Source organism: Schistosoma mansoni, chromosome W (assembly GCF_000237925.1).
Source record: "Schistosoma mansoni strain Puerto Rico chromosome W, complete genome".
Lineage (NCBI taxonomy): Eukaryota > Metazoa > Platyhelminthes > Trematoda > Strigeidida > Schistosomatidae > Schistosoma > Schistosoma mansoni.
The window spans coordinates 7,288,549-7,307,743 of NC_031502.1; the positions used below are offsets into that span (position 1 = coordinate 7,288,549).

Below are 19,195 nucleotides of genomic sequence, written 5' to 3' on the forward strand. Positions count from 1 at the left end.
ATAACTTATTAAAATATCTAGATGGTAGGAACAGGTGGCCCAGATATTTAAGCAGGCCGCCAAGGTTTTCTTTGTATCTGTCAATTGTGTTTACTCATTTGGCTTTAATATGCACATTGTTTGTATAAAAACTAAATGATAGTACATATCTACCGAAATACCGAAGTTAGTGTAGCAAAATTTGAATGGAAGGTTCAGCACTTGAAAACCAAGTGTTTCAATCCTTAAATCACTGCTCTATTTCTTAAGATTGACTATTAATATGATCATTGAGATGTATCATAGATATAATATACCATATTATCATCAGCTATCATTGGAGATATACATTATATTTGTGTGCACAATGACATGATAGTGTGGCGGCTATCCTTCAACATATTCAAAGTAACACTTTTTCCATTATCAATATATTACGTCTTGTTGTACTATTCGTTCAGTTTAGTGTAACTACGTTTAATTAACATTTACTTTTACATTAGACTGAGTTTAATATCTCCTGTATGATCAGGTATTTTCATTTAGTGGTGATAAATTTTACTATTTACATTAATTGATCCCTACTGGATAGTTGTTAATTTCATATTTGCCCTGTCATTATTTCTGATCGAGTGACATGATCAAGTTGCAAAAAATCTTGATCAAGGATTTTCTTTCAATCGCCTAAAACTAACTAGACATCAAAACACAGTTCATGTTATGTTTAAGTCAGATTAGTGGTTATATTATAACCTGATTGGTAGATTTCAATCAGTACTAAGGACTCAAAAGTATGATATTGACTACCAATCAATGTTCAATCAATGTAAATACTTCAGCCCTATGTGAGGGTCGTATAACTTACTTTTAGCGTCTCAAGTTATAAAACTGAATGGTCCAGTTTCAAATTTACCAGATACCATCAGTTCCGTAGATATTGCATGTACTCTTTGCTGACGAGTACCAACGAGCACAAAACGTAAATCTAAGGTTTTCTCTTGACTACTTCAAACTACCTAACTCCTTAGCGTTGCTTATCCACAACCTCAGGACTTTTGGGTTCCATTCCTGCATATATAACGCCAAAAATTCACATATCTAAATTACATGTCCCATTGTTTCTTTTAGCTAGTATGCTTGAACTATAACTACTAATTGTCTCAATTTTAACTTTAATACTTCTCAAAATATCCCATTCTCTATCTTTATAATTAAGTTCTAAATGATTTTTTCTAAAGTATGCTAACGTATGTCTATAAGTAGTGAAGTTTATCTGAGTACGGGGTTGCCAACACTAAATTACCAATCATTAACTGATGTTATCAGCCTGGTCCTCGGGCTCAGGCTGAATTTTTGATGCCTCTTTAATTAGGGACAAATGTTTTTGTGGTTTGGCAGCCTGCATGAACATCTGGGCTACCTGTTCCTGCTATCTAGATATTTCAACAACTTATCTAATTTTTTTTGTTCTAATACATCATTATGGCTATTAATCTCATAACCTATTCAGGTGTATTTCTGAAAAGTCTACAACCTTTCATTGTACAAGTTACAAAAGGTCCAATCAGAGATATCGTGGTTGCTGGCAAGCAATATACAGCGAAAAGAATGTACATTATTTAGATGTCGACTTATTGGATTGTTAACTTCTAACTGGTGACCACTCAATATTTATCGTCAGGATCGACCAAGAAGTAAGAAACGGAATCTTGTTGAAATACTTTGTGCTGAGAATTCTATATTGTACCAAAAATATAATATTGAATTAAGCTAATAATAATAATAATTTAGTCATTTACTTCAATGAATTTAACTGATTTACATCTAATATACATTGTGCTATTATTTAAGAGATCTAGCGTGTTTTTTTTCTTAAAAAAAAAATAAAAGAATAGATTTATCCAAGTATTCATTGTTCTTTAATCAATTTTCAACAAATCTATATACCATTGGTGTTCGTTCACTGTATATTTAATTCTGAATATTATTGTTGAATACCTTACATCCATTCTTTTTTTTTTCTCTCTCTTATTCGTTATCATTTTGCATTATATATTCTGTCGATCAATAAATGTCAAAAAATAATGTCAAACATTTTTGTACGTTTGTATTTTTTTTTAATATAAACATAGATTATCATGTATAGATGATTGGTGGTGGTATTGTTTCCATCTTTAAAATTTCTTATTGTACCTCGTTGTAAGAATGTGAGTTGGTTCTACCTTTAGATGATGTTACATATACATGTGTAAATGAATTGATTTTACAAAATGATACATCACATGAACATCATGTTAATTATAAAAAATTTCTCAAAAATGTTTCACTAAAGTAAAGTAAAATAAATTGGTGCACCTAAAAGTGAATTGACTTATATGAAGTTATCAGTTTTTGTGAATGAGAACATAAGTGGAGCCAACAGAGTGTACCTCAATACAAAATTACAGAGTTCTTTCTCGTAAAATATGAAAACTATATGTTCAATCTTTTATTTGCAAATTCTCCATCAATTGTTTCAAACTTCATTGTTCCTTCTTTGTCATAACAATTACTCTCTGTTCCAGTTCTCTTCGATTCGATCATCCCAACCTTCTGTTTTCAGGCGTTCCATTTCTGATCGGTGTTACATACTACTTATGTTTGTCGAAATAAGTAGCATACACCACAAAATGACCAAACTTAGTTGATTATCTTACATGACTAGATGCAATCTTAATGTTAATTGATCACTGAATATAGTTAATGCGCCACTAATATTATTTTATCTAGCCGGTTTTATTACTGCTATCGGGGAACAAACTCCGAACCTTCAATCTAGCGTGCGAATAGCTAAGTTGTACACTACTGAATGTTCGTGCACAATACCAGAGGTCCTGGTTTCGGCCCCTAGAGACAGGGTTATGAATGCACACTACTAAGGAGTCTTGTACTTGAACGAAATAACTGTTCAGTGCTTCCAGGTTTCCAATGGCTATGTAGCTGAAATCGGTCTACAATCTCAATAGCACTTAACAACATCGCGTCAATTTCCATAAGTTCGATCGAATCAAGTTTTTATATGAGCATTAAGTGGCTGATTGATGCAGCAGGTCGCATGACTATTTTTTATTTTTATTTTTGTAATTATTGATATTCATCAACGATAGTGCATATATATAATATATCAGATTAAATTTCGAGATTTTTTATTGTATTTGAAAGAACAAAGTATACTAGTACATCACTTTGGCCACTCAGTAAACGGTGTTTTCGTATATGCTTCTATGTATATTCGCTTACTCACTTATTTGAACTAGAGTATAACAAAGAGGATTTTTACTAAAATATGTACTAAAATTAATGAAACTGAACATGTCAACATTTACTATAACATGAGTTCAACCATAATTATTACACTCATTACGACAGATGTTCGTACTGCTTTGTGTACCAAATACCTCTCATTTATGCTATTTTTTCTTTCCTTTTTGGAAGTTCTTTGCAATGATAAACAGAACCAAAATATATCTAACCTATCAAATTGATGCGCTTGAGATCCGAAGTTTGTATTTTGGATATACATTAGGCGGTTACATAGTAAAATTGTGAATCTATTGTTCTTTAGCGCCTTGTACTCAGTATTTATAAATAAAAACAGATCTATTTGTGTATTTAGCTGAATATCTATCATAAATAAATACAATTAACACGTTCTGTAAACTACCGCTATTCGGATTAATCAAGTTCATATGTTCAAAAACAAATTCATGTCTTTAGAAAAAATATGTTTAATGGTTTAATGATGTTATGTCGGAAGGTGATGTAGAATTTACACCATAATATACTTTATTTTTTAACCTATATAGACTGTTAACACGAAAATAGATATGATTAGATGATTATTATTATTTTGTATCTAAGTGCTATCGTGTAATGTGGGTCGCCATATTTTATATCTACCCTTAGTCTTGTTTACAGTTTTCTTGATAATTCCTTAATGTTTACTCTAACAGTCATGATGTTATTCATATATAAACTTACATAAATTTTTTTACCTTCTTTAAGTGCAATATTATTGTTATTTCAATGAGACAATATCCATGTACACATTAATATGTTATCTCTTTTTATTATGGTTATCACTCATCTATGTCTATCCAAGTTATTTAAACAACAAAAAGCCTGGTATATATGTTTATTTGTCATTTTTTCTGTATTCTTATCATATTAATCCTGACAATTGGTTAGACAATAACCTTTGGACCTGTCATATGAATGATACCTTGTCATTTAGTACTAATTACTAATAATGAACACGTAATTAGAAGAAAGTGAGTGTATCGAGAGAAAATGTAAAATTAATCTCAGCTTCACTAATGTCATACAAAACAGTATACAGTGATACCTTAGCTGTATCTAAGTGGTTAGATACATTTCAATAGTAATTTTTACTGAACGTATATGGAACTGTTAATTGATATTGGATTCCAGCTAACCAATGTTAGTAGATTGGAATCATATATGTTATCGGATTAACTTAGTTTTTCGTTTTTCATTCATTGGGACAAATTGTCATAAACAGATTGATCTCAATTTGAATTACTCCTTTTTTTCAACTATTCATCTGCAATTAGGGCCAGATAACTTATCGCCTCTGTTAGTTGGTCGTTTTTACTTCGTTTGACTATTCAGGGGTTCCATATTTCTACTAAACAATTTTCTGTGAATATCTGCATAACAGCTAGTCGCTTTCTAAAATCTTTGTAACCTTCTCCCAGAAATTAGTTTGATTTCAATATGTGGTTACTGTTGTTATATGATGTGAATTTTCAATCGATCAGTGTCAGTAAGGTGGTAATGTTTATTTGTTGTATTTTTACGTACAAGAGTTTCTTGTTTGATACTGGAATGTCAATAAACTAATTCACTGGGATATGGCTTTTCTATGTATCCATTATTTGTTTGTATGTTGTATCTTATATTATTAGTGTTATTCTATTATTTTTAAATTCTTCCTGTTATCTGTTTCAGGGTCTTTTTCGAAAGTCTGGATCCCAGAAACGGACAGACCTTTTAGTAGTAAGTAAAAATACTCATTATAGACTGTAAAAAATGCTTACAAATAATAATATTGTGGACATTTCCTATGACTACCTATGTACTTCTTTATAACATTAATAATCATGACGATAATAATTATAACAGCTCTGTCCAGTGCTATAAATTTCGGTACGGTGAAGAATTTTCAGCACCAGTTGTGTGACGTTACAACAAATCTCTTTTTAATATACATTCAGGTAGTAATTATTCAAAACACTTTTTAAAAATCTTTTTCTGCAGTCAATATGTCAACAATATTCAGTTGACCTTATCTTGATAGGCTTTCTGTCAGTGTTAAAATGATTGTTATACCCGAATTTTTAATTACATTTATGCTTTGACTAAAGCAAAAACAATTAATGTAGCAGAATAAGATTAATATTATTCGCGATTTTTGGTCAACTGTTTACATCTTTAAACATAATGGTATCATTCATTAAAAATCACTGTACATAGTTAACGTATCATAAAATCGGAAAAGTTCTCATCAGAGAAGATGAATGAAAAGAGCAATAAGTATTGGAAGAACTATCAAGGATGTTCACTTGTCAACTAATGTAAATATTCATAGGCTGAATATTTACGAATATCTTAATTATTTTAATTACTGTTTCACTGAAACTGTTCCAAGTCCTTTATCTACTAATTGTCTAACTAATATTTGTTATTATGCATCTATACATAAAACTGATGAGGACTATCTACTTATATGTGCTCTTATTGTTATTTTTACCTTTTGATTTCTATTTGATACAACTTTATACATTGCTTTTATTTTATTCACTCCATTATATGAATATTCAGTATTGTATTCAAATGTTAGTTTATGATTCACCAACTCATAATGTTGTTTTTGGGCAAAATATCCGTCTTCTAACTTGTTGGGGATGTCAAATCCCCAGAACTTACTTGATAAGTGGCTTAATTTTGTAATTTTATTTTGGAAATTTGAATTTAACTGTTTTCGCGCCAAACGCGCTCTTTTTACCTTCACATCATATTTCCCACTTGTAAACTATCTTAAACGCTATTGGTCCATTGTTTCTTTGTGTGTGCTATTTATTAATGATGCCCAAGGACAATCTGTTGCTGTATATATACGCTTGACTTTTTTCCTTATTTGATTGCTGTGCTTCTGGCTGCTACGGAATATGACTTCCCCGCTTCCAACTTGGACTTCTTACTCTAGTTAGCTGGGTCTGGGTCGCGTCAGAATAGCTAGCTTATCGGTCCCTGGTCACAAGTCTTTGTTCCGTTCGCTACTAGTGAATTCGTGACGCTTCAGATATAACACAACTAAAGGATGACTTTACTAAGCAGCTGTTCGCTCTTTCCTACTTTACGAATGTAAAACATGACCACTAAAAGTAGAGGACATTCCTAGGTTAATGGTATCCGACCATAAGTGTTTCTAAAGCATTGTTCGTATATTTTGCGACCACTGAGTAAGCAATGACTCGGTTAGGGATCAGTACTGGGTAAAGACGGGAAATCGATTGGTAATGTGGTAAACCCTCATTAACTGAGGTGGCTGTTACGCATGTCCGACCATCCCATACCTCGACGAGTGATTTTTTTCTTGTGCAGGAGTAGGCTAGAAGAAATGTAGGGGCTGCCGAACCAAAATATGGCATCAGTCTATGAAGTCACTAACAATTGGACTTAACCACGTTAATAGGTATAGATTACCTGGTTAGGGCCCACGTGATTATCGTGATCAGTGGTTAGAGGCTTTGAATGACATGGATCGCAATCGTCTGGATGGCGCAGATGCATCCATTCTTTGTCTTTCCTTAAATTCTGAGATACTAAATTCCTCATAACGTTTCGTTGTTTATAATCCACTAATTTATATTTCATTTTCGAATTGTACCTCCAATACCTTACCTTTCTTTTTACCATTGATACTATTACTGCCTCTACCATTCGTAAATTTGGCCTGCCAATTTCATCTCTTTTGTACTAATGGTCTATGTTAACTTGAGCTGACGTACGCATATGCTAGGTTCTACGTTGTGACTGGCTTTTGCTGATTACTTTACCAAACGTTTTTAATTGAAATATCATAGGATGGACACATTTTTTGGTTATAAGCGTTTGGAAATCACTCGGAGGCTCGTTATTAGTTTATATCTCATGTTTGAAGGCTTATTATTAGTTCTGTCAACCTGAAAAATTGGTAAATAAAATCTGAATACCAATTATCTTAACACTACTTCACATGCTTAACGGTTGGGTTGAGGTTGGTTAAGTAATGTCACAAGCGTTATGTAATGAGTTCCCTAGTAAGACAATTATCTTTTCAATTTTTAAACTCTGAAGTAGGTTGTTGCCTAAGTTGTAATCCAGTGCTTTCAAGTCGATGGTTTACACCACTGTGTCACATTTATGTAATCAATTCACCTTAAATTAGCTTGTTTTGTAAATAGGTGTTTCATGTCAAGTGGTTAGAGGTAGTCTCCAGGATACCATGGACTTAGGTTTCATGCACTTTCAAAAAAGACACGCCTGTCGTCTTAGAGAATTTGTGTTCTCTGTGGTATTTGAACCCGCATTACTCAGCTTCACAGTCTGAGGTGGTATAATTAACTATTTGGGCCGCGACTAATCTTTAATGATACTGAGACACTTACAATTAATTGATCACTAAGTGATCACCAATGTCTTGCCGATTACCTCCGATCATTTGATATCTTAACAGATGGTCCCGTGTAGTATTCCAGCCCTTACACAAATTGAGTGACGAAGTGTGGCGCATATGCATATGTTTAGTGTCTCCTTGTAACAATGTAAATGTGTTTTAATAAACCTATAATAAATGTTGGTAATAATGATGTTATTTCAATCCTATAGTTTTAACCACACATATATAAGTCGACATTTTCTGTACATTACCTCATTATTATTATTAATAACATTTTTTTTATATCATTATTCAGAAAGCCTTAAATGTCATGCAAATCGATGAACATTTATTTAGAAAATGTGACTGTGCTGTTGTTGCTGGTGCTTTGAAACAATATTTGCTTAGTCTTCCTGAGCCACTAATCACTTATGATTTTGCTGATCAATGGGCTGCTGCTTCTAAAAAGTAACTTACTATTTTTGGATAAAAGATTTCAATTAGAAACACCTTATTTTTTTTACTGCATAAAAAATGTTTTGCGTTTAGTGAATGATCATATGTTTCTCTCAAATTGTGAATATTGTTTGGTTTGTGTATTTCTAGGTGATGAATGTGTTATTTCATCGGCGTATCATTATTAATGAAACGCCGATGATCGTTATAAGAAATTTCGATTAAGTAAAGGTTTATATAAAATGCATCGTAAATTTCTGCTTTTCTCGCTAATCATTTTATCTTATCTATTAAAACATTTAACAGATGTGTTCATATTTATATATGCTACTTACAAAATTAAAAGTAGCATTTTGGAGACAGTTTTTCAGTATTTATATTGAGTAGATAAAAATTGGGTCTGTTAGTCAGGTTGCAAATTTTTTTAGCTGATGAGTGACCTCCAAATTAACTTCCTCCAACCGGTTATTTATTGAGTGATATTGAATCAAGTTTGATTTTTGTGTAAAGGTATATCACCTTGTTCGAAGAGAAACCTATTCTGCCAGTTTCTCTTTTCATATCTTGAAAAGCTATCAGCCAATCTCATTGTTTGATTGCTCATCATCTGTCAGTAAGCATTATATCTGTCAGTTAATTAACCATAAAACTTGTACACCATTATCAAAATATTCTCTGTAAACAATTGACATAAAATTACTAAAATAATTAAAGAGATGTTTTGTTAATTCTTATTCTGTTAACTTGGAGAACTACTAGATATGAGATAGTCCTGTGAGTTTGTTTTGTTCTAATTCGACACATCTCAATAGCATTCATCCATCACGACCATACACGTGTTGGGCTTTTAGTACGGCTTCGACTAGTTAGTTATAAGCTGACCTGGGAGGTTGTTTGTTCCGAGAAAGTCGGAACTTGATTTATTTCCCGAATTTGCTTCTCAGTACGTTATGCTTTATATACCCTCTTTAAAGCTGTAATAACCTCATAGTTTATCACTTAGTATTTTTCTGATCTTTAGATAATTTATATTCAGATGGCTATGTTTTTTTTCTTTTGGGTAGTTTAACTTAATAGACGAACTCGTTTTCCCATGATTATCTACTTTTTTAAAGATTACATTATAGTTTTCTTGTCTTGAATTCGAAAATTATTCGATACAGAAACTGATTCATCTTTGCTTGGGGACCCTGTCATAGTAGTAAATAGTTGCTTAAACGAAATCATATGGCTCCCGACATTTTGATGCTTACTCTCGTAATGATCGTACCAAAATTCTACAGTAAAAAAATATCAATCAATTAGTCATACTGCAGATGATCCTAACACATCCGTCAAAGTAACTGTTGTGACTACTTAAGTTCTTATTGCCTTATTGTATTATAAGTAGAATTGTTTGTTTGAATTTCAAATTTAAATCCTCATGTTCACAATCACAGGAGAGGGATTTTCTCAATAACCCAACTTCTTAGCAATAGGTTCTCACTAAAATTATTCACGCTTCGGTTCGATATAATACCTTTTTCAATTGTAATCATTTCTTCTATATAGTTAGAAATAGTTTACTTGTATTTACTATCACTGTTTTTAACACATAAATCATTCATTCTGTCTGTCTTTTCCTCTTTTTAATCATAGACCGAATTCAACAGCGGTTAATCTACAGTTAATTCGTAGTTGCCTTGAAAAAATGCCTAAGGAGTTTCGTTTAAATTTAGGCTATTTAATGTGTTTCTTGCAGAAATTGTCTAGTCAATCAGATGTGAATAAAATGACTTCTGATAATTTATCAATAGTAATTGCACCAAACGTGTATAGACTTTCATCCTGTTCCATGAGTACTGGTAATAATATTGTCAATGGTAGTTCAGTACGACCAACTGAAGATTTGTAAGTAATTGTTATTATTTTCATCTGCATGAATTTTGGATTTATTTTGACTAATCCAGTTACTATGCGTAAATCATCTCAATCTTAATTCTTACATCATGGCATAGTGATAAAAACTGTTTTTATATTTGCTTAACGGTCTGCTACTGTTATTAGTAACGGCTTTGTATGTGTTTGTTGCATCATCGATATCCAAGGCTACTGAGTGTGATTAGTCTATGTTGTTCTGCAGAAAATCCGTAAACTTCATGAATATATCGGTGTCTATCATCACTTTAAGGCTTAGTAGTGGTAAACACCCCGATATTTGAAACCGTAAGTATAAAGTCCTAACATCATTATGATTCTCTAAAAACTAACCCGTACAACAATGTCACATTATTGAAGGATATTCACTCAAACATTCATGATCATGTTCGTATTTATCATTAGCTATCATTATCATAGTTCTACACTGCTAACTTACAAAGTGGGACGAAATACCCTTCCATTGCTCTTTGATTTTCAATGCTACACTAACTAATGCCAATCTGTGACGAATACAGTCTGCTAACTCTGCCAATCACCATTAAACTACTTGAACCGAACTACAAATCATCGTAGTTTTGAACAACTAACTTCTATTTCAAGTTTTGTTAGATCGTTAAGTTGATTAGTTTATTAGTTAGACTGAATAACCAGGCTGCATAAATGATAAATTCAATGATTAAGGGTCTGTAAAACAACAACACATTCTGTTGTACTGTAAATAATACAGAATTCTTTTAGGTCATAAGTGTGATTGATTATAGTCTCGTTATTTAAGGTCAGAGTAACTATGTAGCTTAAAATATGGTATATATATAATATGGTATATATATATATATATATATATATATATATATATATATATATATAATTTTAGTCTTATTTACAATGTAACTCACATAAAAATGATTTCCATTTCTATTTTGTGATTAAGTTTCTGTTTTCAGTTTATTCGTACGTTTTTGTTCATTTTGTGTATGTTATTAGTCAACTTGATTTGTTACTTTCCAGTTGAATTGTTATTCAACATAATCTATTCATCTGAGTACCGAAAATACTGTTTTGTTCTACCATACATAACCATATGACTTCTGTTTAGTTGAAGTAACAATATTTTATGAGTAAAGTTGTTATTGTCATATTCCTTTAAGGGTTGGATAATGATTAGCAATGAAATCCATACTGTGCATTTGCTCTTGCTCAGGGTTTGTCAGTTTGATGTTCCTACATTTCAGTGCTGATATTCATATAGGGATTCGAACCCAGTGTCTATACACGTAAAATTCATAATTTTTTCACCATAGTGACGTTATCGTCAGTTTATCTCATCGTTCTTTCAACTTTTTCTCTAATTTGGAATAATTTAATTTTTAATTGACTGATGTCATGTTAGTCTTAACGAACTATTAATGTGTTTAGCTACCTCATTACATAATCAGTTATCTTTTAGCTTTGTGATCACTTATTATCATATTTGCTGATCCAGAGTCTTCTCTCACGTATTCTATTTATTTACAACAGTCCATTTGTTCAATTTCATCACATTTATTAGAATCACCATTCCACCATGACGATACATAACAACATCTAACCGATTTCACTGTCATTTATCTTTTAACTTATATGATAACTTTGATTTTAAAATATAGGTTGTAAACAGCCGATGAGAGAAGCTAACAAAATAAAATGGATTCATGTCATTGTGCTCAATTCTTCGTTTCTGCTCACTTTACAATTTAAAAAAAGTGGAACTAAGTTTATGGTCTTTTGACTAATTTGTTTTTCAGATGGGATTGTGTGCTATGGCGCGAGACTGGTAGGTCCTGGGTTCGAATCTCGCGAGGCGGGATCGTGGATGCGCACTGCTGAGGAGTCCAACAATCGGACGAAACGGTCGTCCAGTGCTTCCAGGTTTTCCATGGTGGTCTAGCTTCAATTGACTCATAATTTATCTTTACAAACTCAATGAATAGGGAAATTTTCTTCATCTTTCATACATTTTTAAATGTTTTTTTCTTCAAAACCATTTTGGTTTACTTGAGTTTAAGTTTTTAATTTAGAAATAAATTAAGCATTGGGTGGATATGTCTTATGATAATAAAACTTATACAGCAGCAAAATGTAAGAATTCAATTTTTCACCGATTAGGATATTACAAATACATCACCATTTTATCATTCATTGTCTGTTATTATTAATGAAATGTTATAACACCATATTCAATTAATTTTATTATTTTTGTATTCAGAGGAAAATCTTTAGATTTCTTACAAAGCAATGGTCCAGGAATTCATTTAGTAGATATTCTTATTCAAAATGCAGAACAGTTATTTGGTCAAGAACAAGGTAACGACTGATTTGATACATTTCTTCATACATAATTCTGTAGTTTTACAGTAATGAACTAACCTAATTGATTACAGAATTTGGAGTTTCACTACATGATCTAACTTCGGTTGCACAAATATTGAAAACCAGGCAACACTAGACATCTGTTTTATCATAGTATTGAACTCATTTATTCAGTACACATTTACAGCCTCACTAGGGCTTAACCCATGACTTTCAATTCTGACAGCGATTTCGTATCAGAAATTGTTAGTGCTGATTTTAATGATTTAATGGAATTTAGTTATTATTTCTTGCATCATCTGAAGGAATACGAAGAATAAAAAGCACTAGACAGTAGCTTAATCTATCTCTGTTTGTTATTTACTTTTCATCAAAATATATCCCTGATTCTCTTTGCAGTAATCAATTATTAAAGGTAATCCAGGTAAGTACATCAACGTTCTATGGACGCTCTACCCTAACACTATTGGTCGAATCAAAGCTGAATATATATATATATATATATATATATATATATATGTTTGAGTCCACACTGGCTTATATCAAATTTTCTTACCTAATATTTTATTTATAATATGTACTACAGTTTATCTTACAATTTTCTTCTTGATTAGTTTTTGTAGATCTTTTTCTATTAATCGCATTAGCCAACAAATTGAATAGATCGTGTGTTATATTTTATATATTAAGTTAATTGAAAATGAAATTTCTTCACGCTTGTAACTGTTAGAGTGTTTGTCCATATTTTTATTCGATTACTTTTTGCACGACAGCCTCGTTTCGTCTAACTCATGTTCCAACCTATTTCGGAATAAAAGTTCCTTCACATCGTCCATCTGTCACTGGTTCTGTAACTTCATTGAAGTCGTCGAATTCCGGCACTGGTGTTTCCCATGGACTAGATAGCAGTACCATACCATTAAATGAACAATCATCTCAGAATGTTAACCAATTAATTGTTCCCAAAAAACCTGTTGGTGTTGACCATGATTCCGGTGTTCCTACTTGTCATTCAACTCAGTCTGCTATAACTTCCAGGTACTAGATTACCTTAATAACTTATTTTCTTTCTAAAAATATTATGTTTTCCATTCTTACTTGTATGTTCTTGTTATTAGTTATCGATAAAATCATCGTTGAAGAATATGAATCTACGGTCTTTATATGATTATTGACTGAATTTATATAGAAATCCCAGTAAATTTCACTGGATAACGCGAATCTGTAAGTGTAGTTGCTCCTTTCCTTCCCCAATAATTTGTGTCTCATTGAACTTCAGAAATATCAGTTAATAACATCTGATCTCTTTATTTGAAGAATTATTACTTATCGGAGTTACAATTCCTCATGTGTCTCTCTAACCAACACATAATTGCAGTTGCAATATGGTTGAATGATTCACACTTATTCAATGATGGGTCATGTAATGTAACCAATCAAGATCAGAAGTGAGCAAACTTCTACACCTTGTCGATCAATGATTTAAACGTACGTATTTTATTTCACATAGTGTATAGCAGTAAAAAATAAACAAGATAGATGAACAGCCAGAAAAAAAATCAATGTAATCGTGTCATTTAACAGCTGTACTAGTTTTGTCGACCTTGACTCAGTTGATGATGTACATGATTTGATAGTATAGCTAAGAGTCTTAAATGTTGAGATAAATAACTGTTCCTGTGTTTTGTGTATATAGTTCCGTTCTTTAAAGAGAGTAAGAACAATAATTTAAGTATCGTAAGTCAGATCTGATGTGTGATGAAAACAAATTCTAACCATACTAATTTATGTGTTTACTTTCAACCCACTTCGTAATTTTCGTTTTTTAGTATTTCACATTGTAAGCAACTTATGAGAACCTAACAAAATAAACTACATTAATGTTATTCTGCTTAAATCTTTGTTCTTACTCTCGGTATGTTAGCAATTCTTAGTTCTTTTAATTGTCTATAGTTTCCAATAGACCTCATATACTTGATCATTAAGAAACCAACTTTTCAGATGTATAAAATATTAGAATTCGTTTTTTAATGTGGCCCACTGTCATGAGGAAAGAAATTTTCTACCTTCACACTTGTCTTGTACTCAGAGGATAAATCTAGTACATCCAGGGAAATTGGATTTGATAAGATCTCTTGACCGTCAAGTTGCATGTTCTGTTTCCTTAGATTGACAAATGGAAGTTGAGCTGATACTACATACGATGAGCCAGTCGGCACTGAAGTCACTATTTGATATGCCGCTTATATTGATGAAGCTGCTCGACCTTGTATTCTGTTGATCATACATTTTCATTACAAATATCTAATCGTAGTTATGGTTTAACATTTCCGGTCACCTAAGGTAGTCTAATAAACTTTTATTCTGTTGGGAATCCCAAACACATAAGACTCACGCTTTCAACATAAGCATACCTCTAAAGTGACTATCCCGAAAGTGTTCAAAATGGACACGAGATAAGATGACTGGAGTAACAACAATAACAAATTGTTACCAAATTCGAATAGTTACAGTATTTTTTGAAAGTAGACTCTCCATTAGACGTCTAGAAAACTGCGTTTTTGATTGATTGTATAGGCAAAGGGACAGAGTGAAGATTGGACAGATTTCATGACCTTAAAAATGTTATTCCCCCTTTCAACGGTTGCCTTTAATAAAATGCGCCTTTTCGATGGTTGCTCTTATTAAAAAGCCTCTTTTTAATAGTGACTTTCAATAATGCGCACTCTATTTCTCGTGTCTTTTAGAATAGATAGCGATTGTTTACGTATCGTAGTTAAAAAATTTCCAGTATTTCCTAGACTGCGTGCTGTTAGTTGAAGTTTAGGGATGTGGTGGGGAATGAAATATATTTCTCTTTTTTGTCTTTAAAAAACTACTCATGTGATGGGTCCATTCTAACCTTACTGTGTGATTCATACGAATTATGTAATCACTGTTTCACTAATACCCACCATTTTATTCTAATTTGATTGGGTGGGTTCTGTCAGTAATGCCCCATTTTCATGGTTCTATCGTAGGTTTATAAACAGTTGTCTCAGTCGGTTCATTTATTTGGAAAAATATGTTCTCCAAGTAACAAGCTTTAATTAATAGTAAATAAGACAAGTAATGGTGTTTAACTTTTTTTCGGTGATCTAACTGTTCAATAATAAAAATGGTAATTGTCCACGATATATAAGGCTTAACACAAGTTGATGTTGGACTCTTGTCCAAACATGTTCAACAGTTAGTTATGTGTATAGGGACAATCGCAATTATATATACTTTTACCATGTGTAATGTAATATTCAATTGTAAGCTGTTATTAATTTCATCAAAAATTCAATATACAATTCTCATTTCGTTACAACACCGAATGAATCATTGAATGTAATCATGTAACGTGTCCTTTCAATTGTACGCATATATTTTGTTAACGTCACTAGTTTGAATTCAGTGGTGAAATGAGGTATCGATAATGTATAAACGAAAATATAAAAATCATGTCAAACAGACAATAAATACAATCGGAATTGTCTCAGACGTAGAATGACTTATGTTTACTGTCTGATACAGGTCAATTGCTTGACATTAAATAGTTTAATCTGTCTTGGAAACTTACTGATCACAATCAAAACAAAATATTATGTAAAGGTTATTAATACAGAAATTCATACTTATTATTAGGCAATTATACTTGATCTTTTCTATGCTATATGTGGTGCGCACTTAGTAAGAAGCTTACTACATAGTTATTTCTATCGATTGACCGGCTTATTGTCAATACATTGAATGAAAAAAAAGGCCGGAGTTTTAAATCAGTTTTTTGAGAAGGGCCTAGAAAGCGTCATTTTGCGTTCTCATTGAATGCTTGTTGACATCTACAATGAAAATGTATCATTACGTGTGGTACCTACTTACAGAACCCATGACTATTTATCATAGCCGTAGAATTCCCTACACAGGAGGTCATCTCCAGCGATCCTTGCAGGACTGACAAGATGACTGAATGTGCTTCATCTTGAACATCTGACCCATTCACTAGGACCGTTTTCGACGCTTGCGGCTGGAACAAACATTTATCACAAATATCAACATTTTCATCGTTAGTTTCTTCACCAGGCTCAGGGATTTCATAATTCACTTGCATATACACGTTCGCTTCACCCCTGTCTTCATTGTTATCACTGGATATAGGAACATTCAGATCTACATTTCCGAAACCATCACTTCTACTGTTGATTTTTTCCGTTTCTTGGTCTACGGAAATGAATGTTTCGCCAGTGTTGTTACACAAATGGTCAGTTGTATTAAATACAACTTGTGAATAAAATTCAGAAATTGAACTTGGATCCACCGGTGCAGCCATGGAACTAGATAAGTTATGTAAAATATAATTGACTACTAGCCAAAATTCTTGATGATTTATTAAGATTTGACTAATATGTTTCATTTTATCACTTCTAGTCGGCTGCCGTTGGACTACCGTGTTCGGTATTCGTTGTGGTAATTCATTAGGGTTTAAATACTCGCTGAACTAAACCCATCGTTTTGTACAAAAGCTAATTTGGGTGATCGATTCATTGAACTGGAAAGCTTAGTTGATAAGATGTCGACTTAATAAATTCATTTCATATATAGAAAAGCAATTGTATTCTATAACATCCGTATCTACAGTATACCTCCCCGTACTATCTTTAACTGTAAAGGTGTTTTCTGATAACCTGATCGTTTGACAAACTTCTGTACGCATTCCAGTTTCCAGTAACTGACATGCCTTTGAACTAATACGGCTTTTTACTTCTGGTAATTCAGGACTGGTGTATAAAACGACTTTCCTAGACATTCCTTTTCTTGTTTTATGCAACCTAGCACGTAGCAAGTAACCAATTTTTAAAAAAAGATTAGACACAGCCCAAAATCGGACATTTACGATTAGGGTTTTACATTTTCATTATCCTGTGCATTGATTTCAGAAAGTTCGTGTTTATGTATATTAACAGCATTCCTCTTGGTATGAACTCCCTGGTCCACTTTTCTTTTTTGTGAGGAATGTTGTTTTGTAAATTAGTTGACAAATATCGGACTGTCTTCTTGAATATCATTCAAGTAACAGTGGAATCTAAACAAATTTATATATTGGAGTGGTTTTATATTTGCCGTTCAGAGAAAGAAACATTTGAGATGTTTCAGATGAAATATCCTATGAGTAAGTTTTTAGTTAAACACAGTAAACGTACGCGCCAAAGAACATAACGTATTGTATGTATTTGACATGATATATGGTGCACTTCCGTAAAGTTCGTAGATTGTTTATGCTAGGACTGTCGTCACTCATGAATGATCTCACAGGTATTCCTTCCAAAACACTGTCTTGAAAGAAAACTAAGAATCTGGTAATCAGCTCAGAAGTTTCTCTGGCATATGTATATAGTATTTGAGTGAGTATATTTAGTTTTCTTCATACTCGTGTCATTTTCTTCACAGCATTAAATTACCTTTTTGTTGTTGTTTGATTTTGTTTATGTTTCTTACAAGGATGTCAAATTTAAGTACTACTCCTATACTTCAACGAAAGAAAAATGCTGCTCCAAAACCACCAGTTCTTTTAAACCCAACCAATCATTCAATAACTCATGTGAGTAATAATGATCCTGAAAGATCGGAAAATCCCTCTGGCATTGACACGGAAAACAGAAATGATGGTGATAGTAACAGCATTTGTAGCAGTAATAATTCAGAAGTATCAGTTCATCATTCTCATCATGAAAGTCTTCCACAACTTATCAATAGCTCAACCACTAGCTGCACAGAATTAACACCTAATGATCATATTCACAAATTGTCATTACCATCACAAATGATCACGTCACCAACTATTCAAGAAATGAAACTGAGTAGAGATCTACCTCCTAAACGACCCCCACCACCTGATGCTAACTCCAAGTCGAATAATTCTACATCAGAATTAGATACTGATAATGTAACTGTTATGTAGAATAATCGATTTGTGTTCAACTATGAGTGTGTCTGTTTTTTTTTCCTACTCAACAGAAATTATTATCAGTACTCTTCCACTTTTTTCGAAGTTTTTTTTCAAACAATTAAAAACTGCTGAATTTATGAAAACCCCTATTGATTGATTATGTTTGTAATACTTCTGACTACTACTTTTTTCATTTATAAGTAGTAATAGTAGTTTATTTATGAATTAAATGTGTAATTCTCCTCTCCTATCATTTGATATTGGTAACTTTTTCTAAATTCTCTATCATACATTTCCTGATACAAATCATTCATGTGTTTTGTTTTGTTTGTCAAAAGAAACTATAATATTTCTATTTATTACAATTTTGTAAACAATAAACAATATTTTGTTATGCATGATCATACATACATATGTATCCATTTACCAACTTCATCTATATTCGGCTTCATGTGTATCTCTAATGTACAACGACGTAAGTGAACAATGAATGTATGTTTAAATGATTTCACTAGATCGTTCTCAATACTGTTTGTTGTATGTGTGTGTACACACTGCACCAAAGATTTCAACTTCCTTCATAAACCAACTTGTTTATTTTTGTATACTTTAAAAAAAAAGTATAAAAATTATTAATTTTCCTTAGTGACCTAATACATTCCAACTATATTAATTATTTAGTATTCATGTTCGTTAGTTTATTGTATCAGTTTATAATATTGTACAAGAGAGTTGTGATTCTTCTTGGGTAATACAACCATATATATAACTTGTAATGATGACAGTTCGAAGCATATGCATATCAATTATCGAATTAAGTG

General features: G+C 32.1%; 1 protein-coding gene across 1 annotated transcript in view; it reads left to right on the forward strand.

Annotated features, from left to right (window-relative positions):
- Smp_139070 (3bp-1 related rhogap) overlaps positions 1-18,911 on the forward strand; it is a gene marked incomplete at its 5' end in the record, with an annotated part of 41,887 nt that extends 22,976 nt beyond the window's left edge. Inside the window, 7 exons of the mRNA XM_018800068.1 lie at positions 4,990-5,034; positions 5,256-5,258; positions 7,998-8,149; positions 9,776-10,027; positions 12,303-12,400; positions 13,180-13,444; positions 17,927-18,911. Coding sequence (XP_018653918.1) covers positions 4,990-5,034; positions 5,256-5,258; positions 7,998-8,149; positions 9,776-10,027; positions 12,303-12,400; positions 13,180-13,444; positions 17,927-18,386 — 1,275 coding nt within the window. The 3' untranslated portion in view covers positions 18,387-18,911. The remainder of the gene's footprint in view (positions 1-4,989; positions 5,035-5,255; positions 5,259-7,997; positions 8,150-9,775; positions 10,028-12,302; positions 12,401-13,179; positions 13,445-17,926) is intronic.
- Between the last annotated feature and the right edge of the window lie 284 nt (positions 18,912-19,195).